The sequence below is a fragment of the Pararge aegeria genome, chromosome 13, assembly GCF_905163445.1.
Source record: "Pararge aegeria chromosome 13, ilParAegt1.1, whole genome shotgun sequence".
Lineage (NCBI taxonomy): Eukaryota > Metazoa > Arthropoda > Insecta > Lepidoptera > Nymphalidae > Pararge > Pararge aegeria.
This window is the reverse complement of record NC_053192.1, coordinates 13,426,163-13,439,482: the sequence shown is the minus strand read 5'-3', so window position 1 is coordinate 13,439,482 and position 13,320 is coordinate 13,426,163. Positions and strand designations below refer to the sequence as shown.

Below are 13,320 nucleotides of genomic sequence, written 5' to 3'. Positions count from 1 at the left end.
TCCAGGGAAATAACTGCATAACGCTAGCAATTATTTCCGTGTACATAATAAAGTTTATGTACATTATGAAGCGGTGATGGCGCATTGGGTAGGAGCTCGACTTAACTTTCGGGCCGAGTTTGAATCCCAGCACGCACCTCTAACTAATTCTAACTCAAAATTATTAAAATATCACTTGTATCAACGGTGAAGGAAAACATCGTGAGGAAACCTGCATGCCTGAGAGATCTACATAATGCTCTCAAAGGTGTGTGGAGTCCACCAATCCGCACTGGGCCAGCGTGGTGGACTACGGACTTAATTACGGCCTTCACAGTGGGCAGTGGCGTGCATAGAGGGTATGCACAGCATATGCAGATGATATTAAGTGAAGAAAATCCCCAGTACGAGTTATAAATACTTAAGGGTAGGCTTTTTATAACTCTTACAATGCCTATCCTTAACTTTTTTATAACTTGTACTGGAGATTTTCTTCACTTAATATCATCTGCATACGCTGTGCATACCCTCTATGCACGCCACTGTAAGTGGGTGATGTTATATCACCGCTTAACCGAAATCAAATAAAATTATGTTAATCGACCAAAAATGACGCGAAAATTTCTGCAAACCATAATACAAAACCCTAGTCTGATTCGGAAATCGTATAACATCAAACTTACGAGTACGTACACCGAAAAGTAACAGCCAATTGGGCAGTGCCTGCTTTCCGATTCCCTCAACTGGAAAATGTTTGTAGGATGAACATTAATGTGTTTCACTTTCTGGATGTTTATCGGTCTACTATAAGTACGTAAATTGTTTAGGTTCATCAGTTATCTGTGTACCCATAGCACGCTTACTTTAGGCTAGATGGCGATGTGTCGTAATTTATATATATCTTTCATTGTTTCAGAACGCCTTAACGTTCTATACGAACGTAATTGGACGCGGCTGGTCCACGAACAGCTGCGGAAATTCGAGTCATCGATCGTGGCAGCAGCGCGGCAAACGGACACACAACCGACAGAGCTGCTCGACACTAAGTGGACCTTCTCCGGCGCCCTCATATATTGCATTACCCTCATTACGACGATAGGTCAGTTTACTAATTTATCAAACATTTCCACATTTCCCGCGGAAACTATATAGACGCCCTTAGCGTCCTGGCAATTTAATATTACGTTAGTATATGCCTTTCACATCAGTCTTATAGCGACTGTAGCGTTATCTAGTAGGAAACGTTGCAGTTTCGATCTACTTTTTCAAAGGTCCATATTACAAAAAAAGCAATGTGTCATCTCTTGTTTCAAACGTGTCTCATTGTATCCTGATAAGTTCTGCTAAAATCATTGCTAGCAAAACTTTAAAGTTTGGAGTAAAAAGGCAGCATGGTCATCGGTATTCTAAAATTAACTCACTAGAGATCAAGAGAGAGTAATAAGAAACTCTTTCTGCAGGCCCTTCCGATGTCAAGTATATTATAAAATCATTTATTTGAAAATGTCACCTGTAGATATATGACCACCATGTTTTTCCTAAATAATAATCTGATATTGCGTAACACGCTAATCCGATAAGTAACTTAAGTCATAAAGAGCATATATATCTCGATTTCCGTGCTTTTTAAAACGTTGAAATTCTTATTGAAACAAATAAATTAGTCGTCATATTCGTTTAATAAATAATTTTATTTTCAGTTTTGTGGTATGAATTGTTACTTAAATTAAAATTAAATTATTTTAATTTCCCTCGTTAACCGTAGACAAACAAGGTCTGCCTTAAATGAAGTTTTTTATGGAAGTAATTAATTATGTTCATTAAAATATACAAATTTAGCCTCAACGAAAAATTTGACACTGATTGATCGTGGTTTGTTTTTGAATTGTTTTTATCCAATTATAGCCGAAAATAGTTTAATGCTCATGTTTTATTTATTGTTATAACATAGGAATTTGAAAGCTTCTAATTGAGCGTTATTATATTTCAACTTATAATTATTCTGATAATAAATATTTAAAATTGTATGATGTTTATATAAAAACTGTTCTATTGTTTCATTTTATTCGAGTGTTTTAATTATTATAAAGCATACGAGCTGTTGCCCGGGGTTTTCGTACAGGATTACAATTTTCTCCTTTTTTTTAAAAATTCGTGAGAACCTGAATATTTTCTGGGATAACAATATTGGAATTACTTTTGTTGCTCTCCGTGCTTTTAACTGACTCTACCACAAAATATATTCCTTATAATAGATTCCTAGGAACTCGAGATTTTACAATGTTTGATATTCTAGCAAACAAGGATTATGCGACATAAAGTTCTGTTTACAATTATATTACAATTTTATATGTCGGTTTATATTGGAGAAGTACTTTTCGTCGTCTTCATCTCAATATAGCCTGTTAATATTTCTCTTCTGGCCACCAGCGTCTTTCCCCTAAGGTGAGACGAATATAGATCTTATACCTATACTGATGCTATGATGGCTAGCTGTCTATTGTATTTGCCGTATTATCAAACTTACTATGTGACATAAGTAGATAGTTTCCGCGGACTCGATTCGAGATGATAAAATGTTGTGAATTTTTTTACCTTTTATTTCATATTAAATTATTTTTTTCAAATTATTATTGATGGACCAAGCAGACCTGATGTGGAATACCATCGCATACGAACAGAGCAACACCTTGCAGGGCATGCAAGGAACATTTCTTACAAAGTACCGCCTTGTGTCTAATAACCGGCGGAGTAGGTGTTAAGCCTCATGTGGCCGTAGTTACACCGGCAACCACGCAACACAGCTTGGCGGCCTAAACAAGCATGATAGTAGTAGGTACTTCCCCGGACGAGCTCTGTCACAAAAAGCTCTACTACAACTTAAATACTATGGTAAATTGAATAACGTCATATTAATTAAGCTACGGCTCTCCTACCGTCAATGCCGAAATTAGTATATGCCTTTCACATCAGTCTTATAGCGACTGTAGCGTCATCTAGTAGGAAACGTTGCAGTTTCGATCTACTTTTTCTAAGGTGCATATTACAATGAGACACGTTTGAAACAAGAGATGACACATTTTTTGTAATATGGACCTTTGAAAACCATACAAAAATATTTATTAAACGAATATGACTACGTATTTGTTTGTTCCAATAAAAATTTCAACGTTTTAAAAAGCACGGAAATCGAGATATATATGCTCTTTATGACTTAAGTTACTTATCGGATTAGCGTGTTGCGCAATATCAGATTATTATTTAGGAAAAACATGGTGGTCATATATCTACAGGTGACATTTTCAAATAAATGATTTTATAACATACTTGACATCGGAAGGGCCTGCAGAAAGAGTTTCTTATTACTCTCTCTTGATCTCTAGTGAGTTAATTTTAGAATACCGATGACCATGCGGCCTTTTAACTCCAAACTTTAAAGTTTTGCTAGCAATGATTTTAGCAGAACTTATCAGGGACATCCCATAATGATCAAACAGGAACGTGGTTTAGCGCAAAACTTGAATTACAACATTAAAATAATACAGCAGATTTGGTTTGTTACTGACAGAACCACATGAGGACTGTGGCCTCCACGGACAAGTCACAAATTTTATGAATCGTCGATTAATAATTTTCAAAACTGCATTATGGTTTCTAGGACTAGGAAAGGGTTGAGGCTTTTAATAATTTAACAAAAAAATTACGAATTGAACTTGGAATCTTTTGCTTAAAGTTCACTAACTCATCCAGCTGCCTACGTCGTAGAAATCATAAAAAGTCCTTATTTCATCAGTTTATTTTAATCCACTTCTACGTTACATAGCAGGCTTGTATGGAAAGTTCTAATACTTGTCCATTATTCAGGATATGGAAACGTCTCGCCCCGCACTACTGCTGGCAGAGCTGCAACAGTGGCATACGCAGCAGCTGGTGTACCATTGACATTGGCTTGCTTGGCAGGCCTTGGTGCGTCACTGGCACGACTGGCCAGATTAGCGTGGCTTCGCGCCACTAAGGATAAAGTGCCCAATACATGGAGAAAAGATGGTGAGGTAAGGTTATTGTTCAATAAGTATCAATTATGGTTAGATATGACTTGATACGAAAGCTCAGAGCTTTTCAGTGCTCGATGAAGTTTATTATCAATATGACTTCACTTCGTGATCTAACCACACATTATATCCATAGTCTTAACTAGACTTGTCAATATAGTTAAACGAAAGGACAATGAGGGCCGATTGACTTATTGAAAAAGGGTCGGTAAGCCCTTCTTTACTTCTTTCTATAATATTCGTCAACTTGTTTTAGTTCAAAAAATTATTTTTACACTTAATAAGCACGAGTATTTTTTAAATAAACGTAGTTTGTGTTATAGGTACTAAGATTTCTGAGGAATAAATACATAAATGATTATAATATACAAATAAACACCCAGACACTGAAAAACATACATGTTCATCACACAAACATATTCCAGTTGTGGGAATCGAACTCACAGCCTTGGACTCAGAAAGCAGAGTCGCTGCTCACTGTGCAAATCGGCCGATGAGTTGATTTCGAAATTCAAAAGAACTTGCTTTTATCGAGTAACATTGTGTTTTTGTCACTACACATATCGTAATACACACTACACTATTGTTTTCACAAATATTGTATAATTTTTGTTCAACATAGTTATTTAAAGCATAAAACTGACAATGGAAGCCAATAACCATGCAAAAGAAGAATCACATGTTTCGTCACATACAAAGTTTCTAAGTACTGCCGCAATAATAAAACGATACAGAAAAATAATTGTAGGTTCGGCATATAAGAGCACATATTATGTGTAAGAGCCATCCTTTTCGGGAACAACAATAAATAAAAAACAATCTTTTAAAACGATTATATTATTTTGTGGTTTCTACATAAATGTTTAACTGTTAATTAGTAAGGCGACTATTCGCCTTAACAATTATTAATTAAAATAAATGTTTTTGGTATATTAAAACAAAAAAGATTTTGTTTAACTTCATATGTAAAGAACACAGACAGTAACAAACGTCTTAAATGCAATGCAATTATAATTTTTTAGAACTACCTTCAGTGATCTGTAATATTTCTTAGTAGCATAAAGAATACTTATAATTCAGATCACTGAACGACGAGTGCCAGCGCACAGAAAACCCCGATCGGGTATTTGTTACAGAGTAATAGAAATATTATCATGTAAATTTTTCTTGAATAAAGATATTTCTGCGTCAAAACAACCCGAAATTTATTTATGTGTAGTCAACACCAATAAATTCAGGCAATAATCTACAATAACGTGTAAAACATACATATCGGAATAAGAGTGGGAATTATATAAAGTATGTACCTATTAAATTAAAGTATTATTACACGGCGGATTCACACATCGGATAATTGGTGTACAAATATTGCAATAATGCGGTACAAAATAGTTATTACAAATTTTTAATCAAAAATCGGTTTTCAATATAGATTAATATACTGTGAATTGATATTATTTCATGGTTACGCTGGGTAAATTTGCTCGGATCAAAGGGATTAACACATAATTTGTATCATATAATTATTTGCATTGGATCTGTTAGTTAACTTATTACGTTCCAAACTACCTATCCAATGCTAATTGGAAATTAATAATTGTTATTTGATAAGCAAGACTGCAAATTTGTTACTTGGCACAATAATGAATATAGAGTCAGTTATCAAATACTTTATTTTATTTTATTAATAGGAAGCCAACGGTATGCAATGAATATACTTACACATTCATAAAAGGAAATACAAAACTTAACTAACGACTACCATTATACACACCTAAAGGCTAACTCAACATTCGAATTCTGAAGCTTTTACGCTAATTGAAAAAAACTAATCAGCTAAGAAACAAAAACAAAACAAACAAAAAATAAAATTAAAAAGAAAAGATCGATATATATTTTTACATTAGAAGTGATACTTCGGCGTAACAAGATAAAAATCTTTTCAAAAATTTTACCTGACACTAACAATAGCAAAAAGATATTTCATACCTTGAAAGTTTATTATAACGCACTATCTAGTTAAATAAAGTTTATTTAAATATCACAAAAAAAAATATTTCTACATAATCAAAGAAATTGACATAATAAACATTATTAAATTTGGAATACTAATAGACTCATTATCGTACAACCAAGTTTCACTCAAAACTAAAATTTGAGATTTTTGAACTTGACAATTCAAAGTGTACACTGTCAAACCTTCTAGCTACCTTCAGGGTGTCGGTTTTTTGTGACGGTGTGCGCAAGCTGTTCAGATTTGGCATAAATGGTCTCTTTTGTCTTACAGTCGGAGAATCACTTTCAACTGCATGAGCAACAGCGTCTACTACCACAACCGCTGGAGCATAACCAGTACACGTCGTTCCCCCCGCGGGCTCACAGGTCTCCAGGTACTGTGAAGGCGAGAGCTGGTGATAGAGGACAGTATTGCCAAGTGTTTGAGAAAGTGCCGACCAGTCCTAGAGCGGCCACGATGGGACGAGTGAAGCGTGGCACCTTATCAGATGGTAAGTCTTTTTTTTTTTTTTTTAATATTCTAAGTACAAAATATACTATGCATTATTGCGCTATGATACTATGCGCTTTAGACTATTTTTGATTTTGATTGCGTAGAAATAAATTTGTCATATAGTTTTTTTTTGTATCATTAAACTGGGTACAACATGGCAACAACATGAAAATGAAGTTATGAAACACCAGAAGTTTATATTTTATATCATCTAGAAATGGCCAGACTTACACTCTAATTTAAAAGCTAATACGGCAAAACTACCTGCAATAAGTGGAACGGAAAATATGAATAATAAACATTTTTAGTTAATGTTCAGAATGATTTGGTTTTTTTTTATTTTATCTATCTTCTTTTCTAGCATAACTATTTCACTTTCAGTAATAATATAAGTTTATGTAAATAATCAATTTTATCATTATCACTATGTACCATAAAATTAATGATATAATTAAAATTGGGCATGTTAGTGAAATGGCGATCTCACGCAACGCTTTAAGTGGGCAGACGACATCAAACGAGTCGCTAGGAGCCGCAGGAAATAAGCGGCCAAAAGGACAGGGCGGAAATAAGGACAGTTGATAGTGGAGCTCGGTACAATAACCTATGTCCAGCTGCAGTGGACGTCAATCTTGAAGATGATGATGACTATCATATTATATCTCTAGCGTTTGTATCAAGACAAATTAAATATTGTGAATTTTGACATTAGCTTATAAACTTTTGATATCGTAACACCAATATCCAATATTGTATAGAAAAAAGTAATAACAGCATAAGTTACACAAAACCTTTCTATTATCTGAAAAATATGTATCATAAACTGTTAACGTTTTATTGGAATAAAAATATACTAGGACCCACTTCTATCCGATCAAACTTTCCGAAACTATAAATATTTTATCAGGTAAACATTCCCTATGATCGGATTAAAATCTCGCAACATTGTTATACATTGGCTAAAGCTTCTACATCACGAATAACTAAAACTATGTCGGAACAATCCGGACATACATTATTGGAAATGTATTTTATACTTCTTGTTGCAAACGATTTTTATGTGGAAGCATACTTTATTATCTGACCCCTAGAGATAATGGCAGCATGATTACGAATCTCTCAACAACTTGCGACAGGCGTAATTCTTGAAAACTTTGATGACAAACGTCGTTAGCATTTATTTTTGTATGCAAAAGTGACTTTTGACAGCAAAGATCCTTGCGATCTTTGCTGTCTGTGTTTACGCCTGTCGCAAGCCTGTTGTAAAATACATTATCACCCTGCCGGATAGTTTAGGATTTAGATAGGTTGAGCTGCAGATAATTTTTCAGGAGTTTCTATTATGCCAGAAATGCAGTAAATCACACCTTTTTTATAGTAATGCAGTAAATTTTTACAAATTATGGTATTAGTAGGGGTAACGCAATAAATGAAACAGTGCCTAGGACCTCCCTGCACACTGGGGAGTCCAGTGGTTAGAGGTAATTATTTTGGGTTTTTTTTTATTTATTGCATTTGCTCAGTTCTGGTCTGTTGAAAAGCTTCGGCCGTGGCTAGTTACCACCCTACAAACAAATACATGCGATCAAGTTATTTACTGTTTTGGTACGATGCTGCGTATTTCGGACTGCCGGTTAAATATAACTAATAGACCCCTAACAGGTTAGCACGCTACCATCACAGACTGCATCATCACTTATCAGCTATGACTGATAGCTGTCAAGTGGAAAAAAAAATTCCGTAGATACCTTCTACATAAATATTTTTAGTTCCTCTTAAAATGGTGTTTTATATCAACATACAATTGATTTAACTTCATGTTATACTAACCTTTGTAAACTGTTCCAAGTTCGAGGAAAGTTTTTCCTAGCACTTGTTTGACCGATGGTAAAGTTCAAAGTACCTTGACTTTTCTCATTAAAAGTTTAAACAGAATTATCGGAGGAAAACGGAATTTCCCATTTGTAATTCTGCAGCCATTATAATATGGTCTTATATTCCATCTGCATCTAACATATCTAATAGGCGGTAATACAACTATTTCCCTTTAACTAGCTCTGTCAAGTTTTCTCTGGTCAGAGGCTAGGGAAAGTTACCACCTTAACGGCTAAGACGTACCGACGTACGCCCAGCGATTTGGTGTTCCGGTACGATGTCACTGCCATACCCGTGTACTGAAGTAATAAAAAAGCTCTATAAAAACTCTATAATAAAAAAAATCGATTCAGAACTAACAGCATAATTAACGTTTATTATTTCTTTTAATCGTTTCACTTGATAAGGTATCAAGATGCAGTCAAGATGGATGGCTAAAATAGTACGGCAGTTTATAACCATAAATTATCTTTTTATCCGCAGTTTCAACCGGATCACTTAACGGGCCATTACCAAGGCCAATGCCAAACAAAAACAAAAAAGTCATTAAAAATTGCCCCTTGAGGTAACAGTAAACTATTGCGTCATAAGTTAAAGTATTCGTGTTTCATTTCCTATAAGAACTATTTTGGAGACTTTTTTGTTTGTAATTTGGCTCCGATTCATGTCTTAAAGCAGTTTTATTTTATTATTACACTTTTATAATCTACATTGATTCCCCTAAAATCTGAAACCAATACGTCAACAAATATATTAAAATTAGTTTCTGAGCGTCATAGATAATATGGTCATAGATTTACAAAAAATGCTTAGACTCACATTACCCATTAAATAATTCTCGCCGTACCACGGACTTCAAAAGAACTCGTTGTATTAGTATTATTTAAGAAAATCCACATAACCTTGTCAGATGACTTATTCATATTTTCGAATAGCTATAGGTACCTAGCGACAGTTTAAAGATAGCTTGTTGGATTCAGTATAATGATTCTGTTAAGTCAGTAGAAAAAGCGCTCGTTTGGTGCTCTTTTGACGTTTAGCACCAATTAGTCGGCGCCATTTTGTTAGTTTAATGATCCAGTTTTGTAATAAGTATAATATAAGTCTGCAAGTAATGCATTCGACCCTTTCATGTAATAAAAATGTGTTTTTACAGAACCACAAACATCGACAGCTCTCCAAACGCAAACGCTTGATCGCAAGAAAACCATGAACAATATGAAGTGCCTGGCCACAGTACACGGGCCGGTACGGGGCAGGGGAAGGGGGACGATACAGAGGCCGCGGGGTCCGGCCATTGAGCAGCTGATCGCCGAGGAGTGCGGGGAGATGTACCTAAATAGGAGCCAAGATGAGCTTGATGATTCCGAGGATGCTGAAGAAGGGTTTGTTGAATTTACTCGCATTGCTTAAATTATGAATTGCCTAGCTTAAACAGCAAGCAGCGTTAGCAATAATCATCGTCATTATCAACCTATTACAGGCTCATTGCCGGGCACGGGTCTCCAATCAGAATGAGCAGGTATTTGACCCCAGTCCATCAGGCTGGCCAAGTGCGGTCGCGTAGACTTTGCTCGTCTTTGAGCACTCTCAGGCGAATAATTTTCCGCACGATGTTTTCATACATCGCTAAACCATCGTGATATTCACTGCTTAAAATGCACCTAACTCTTAAAAGTTAGTCGTGCGTGCTGAGAATCGAACTCGGTCCCACCACATGAGAAGCCGAAGTCCTTACCACTAGGCTATCACATAGACGTTATTTTGGTATTTGAAACTAGGATATGGGCAACATTGGAATCAATTTTTATAATAAAATATAAAAAATCGAAAACAGTGACATTATTTATGTTTAAGCAACAATAGAAAAAGGATACCTTCTCTGTTTTTGATACATATGAAGTAATTTATACTATAATCGTTGTGACAAGTTATTCATTGATTACTAGTTCTACCTGCTACCCCACAATTACTGTGTATTGCATCCCTTCCCTACTAATGTCAGAAAAGCGAGAAAGGCAAGCATATGAAACTACTGACAAACTGACTTTCTCATAAAATTCATTTTAACAGCACCTGGCCTTGTTGCTGCATGTATATAGTAAATAACAATAAATGCATTTTCACATTATATATTTTATTCACATTTAAATAAGTATGGATATAATATATCATTTAAACGATATACTCCACCCAGATCCATATATGAATTATGTTATGGTTTTCTGCTCGCATTGATGCTCGGAAATGCTTCTTTTTCATATTCACATCCAGACTTGGATCGACTTGGACCAAATAAAAAATTAAGTCGGTGTTTTCCGACGCGTAGTTATTGCATTAATCTTTGACGCCCACCCGGTCGCAAAGGAGGAGGAAAAGGAGGAGGTCCCAGGTTCGATTCCCGGCAGAAGCAATTTGGTAATTTTTATATTTACAATTTTCTCTAGTCTGCACTGGTGGGAGGCTTTGGCCGTGACTAGTTACCGACAAATAAGTGCCGCTAAGCGATTTAGTGTTCCGATGCAATGTCGTTTAGAAACCAATTAGGGGTATGACTACTATGCTCTTTAACAGGTTAGCACGCTACCATCACTACATTCACACACACACTTAATACATCACATCACATTCACTTAATGCAATAACTACGCGTCGGAAAAACATGGACATGTGAGATTGCAGTCAAGGGCTAACTTCTAGTGGAATAAAAAAAGAAAAAAAAGTTCTAAAGTAAACGCACATATTATATAGTTTATAATCGATTTTTATTTCTTTAGAATATGTCCGCACGACACACCATCGAGAGTGCCTTTAATCTGGAATGATGAAAATCACAAGACGAAGAGTTGTGCAGTTCCCAGTAGCAGTGTGTCCACGAGTGTGCAGCATCAAAACCACAGCCTCGAACACTGCCACATACCAGTGGGCATTGTATTGTTTCTCCTAATAGGATATATATGCGTTGGAGCGGCCATTTTCTCCGCTTGGGAGAACTGGAGTTTCCTCGACGCAGCCTATTTTTGCTTCATTGCATTAGCCACGATAGGCTTCGGTGATTTCGTACCATCGAGTTTCCTGACGTTAAAGCAAAGTGAGACTACTAGAAGCGAATACATACAGATGATCGCCTGTTGCGCTTATCTTGTTTTTGGACTTATATTGATAGCAATGGCCTTTAGCCTGCTTCAAGATGAAGTTGTGTCTCGGTGTACCCAGCTCGCCCAAAGTCTAGGTCTAACTCGACAATGACAATACGCGAAGAGCGATTGCAGCTCCACAGATAATCATTTAAGGATGTTATGATCGATGTTGTAAGGAGTTACTCAGGATCCGCACTTCCCGGGTCCCCTCTGTACTTCTTATTATTAATACATAAATTGTATCACATGTTACCATTGTATAGACAAATATCATTATTTTCTCATATCTGCGTAAAATGGTCGAATGGTGAAATTTGAGAGTTTTTACGGAATTTGTACTTAATGCGAAAGTTTTGTGATGTAAATAGTGTATAAATTTATTTATAAAAGCAAGGCTGAAACTGTAATGAAACAATAAAATTGTGTGAATTGTAACATTGTTTTATTTGTTATTTTTCATCCATTAATCATCTAAATCCGTCTCGAAGGATAGCAATACCATTTATGACTTGCTACAGAACAAAAAGGTCTGGTCAACTGGTTCAACATAGTTTTCTCACGGTTTCCTGTTAAACTCAATTAATTCAGCGGATGATAATAACTTAAGATTCTTCAATAAAGCGTTAGAGCTACATAAATCAAACTGATGTTGAAGATAATTATGGAATTTTAAATAGGTATAGTAAACGTGTGCATTCAAAGGAACCTCGTCAGCAACGAAGTTCTGTACTCTACTCTGACTATCGAAATAAAATCACCATTGTTATATTAGTTATTCATAAAGTTATCAAGTGGGGCCGGTAGCGCTTGATAATGATATCCGAACTACGCTGTACGAATGTCTCGCATGTAATGAAAATGTAAGGAAATTGACAACGTCTTAAAAAAAATAATGATGGATATTTATCCCTTTCGTGGTGAGAGTTTATGATTCTTTTATCGGCTAACAGTAAACCAATAAGATTTACGATAGAATAGTAAGTAGGTACATGATGAATTTATTCACAGCAAATGATCCAAAATGTACCGAAGTTGAAGTTATTTATTCAAACTAGTTGCGCGTCGAAATATAGCTTTCTAGCCACCTTCGCTCCTTTGACAGCGCAAACTTAATAAAACTTTTGAATGCGACCTTTGGTGATATAAAGTTTCTGTATGGAACAAAGAAAAATAGCGGTTTATTACCCCACAATGTGGCACAAATGAAATTGGTGCTTGGTCGTAAATTATGTTTCAGCTACAAAAGTCAGCAAGTGGAATTTAGGGCATATTTTCGATTAATAGGAATTGAATATTTTTCCTTGTATATAATCTTTGATTTTAGTAAAGGTATGGCCTGATCAAGGGGTTTAAACCGCACATTGAGTAGCTTACAAATTTACGACCAATGAGAAGACGCGCTGGTTTAAGCATCAGCATTATGATTGGTTGCAGCGAGTATGCATTTTTCAACCACTACTTTCCGTTTTCATTTTTATTATAACAACCATATATTTTACATAAGTGTCTTCAAGTTTTTCCATAACTCTGCCATTGAAGGAAATGGCAGGATTTCATGTTGCATTGCAGTTTGTAAATGATAAAGATCAAGAGAATGAGAAAGTCAATCTACTTGAGTTTAAAAAGTTACACACAATAGTTAATCACACAATCTAATTTTATCATATGATAACGACTAACACATCGTGATGTATCTTTGAGCTGTCTGACTCTTTCACGAGACAGAAATATTTAAAAATGCACCTGTATTTATATCAAAATACCT

The 13,320-nt window shown here is 35.4% G+C and overlaps 1 protein-coding gene across 1 annotated transcript; it reads left to right on the top strand.

Moving 5' to 3' along the window:
• Positions 1–852: 852 nt before the first annotated feature.
• LOC120628812 lies at positions 853–11,724 on the top strand. Its single transcript, XM_039897435.1, has 5 exons — positions 853–1,078; positions 3,844–4,031; positions 6,319–6,538; positions 9,572–9,800; positions 11,193–11,724. The coding sequence occupies exons 1-5, from the start codon at positions 853–855 to the stop codon at positions 11,662–11,664; spliced, it is 1,335 nt and encodes a 444-aa protein (XP_039753369.1). The 3' UTR covers positions 11,665–11,724.
• Positions 11,725–13,320: the final 1,596 nt, after the last annotated feature.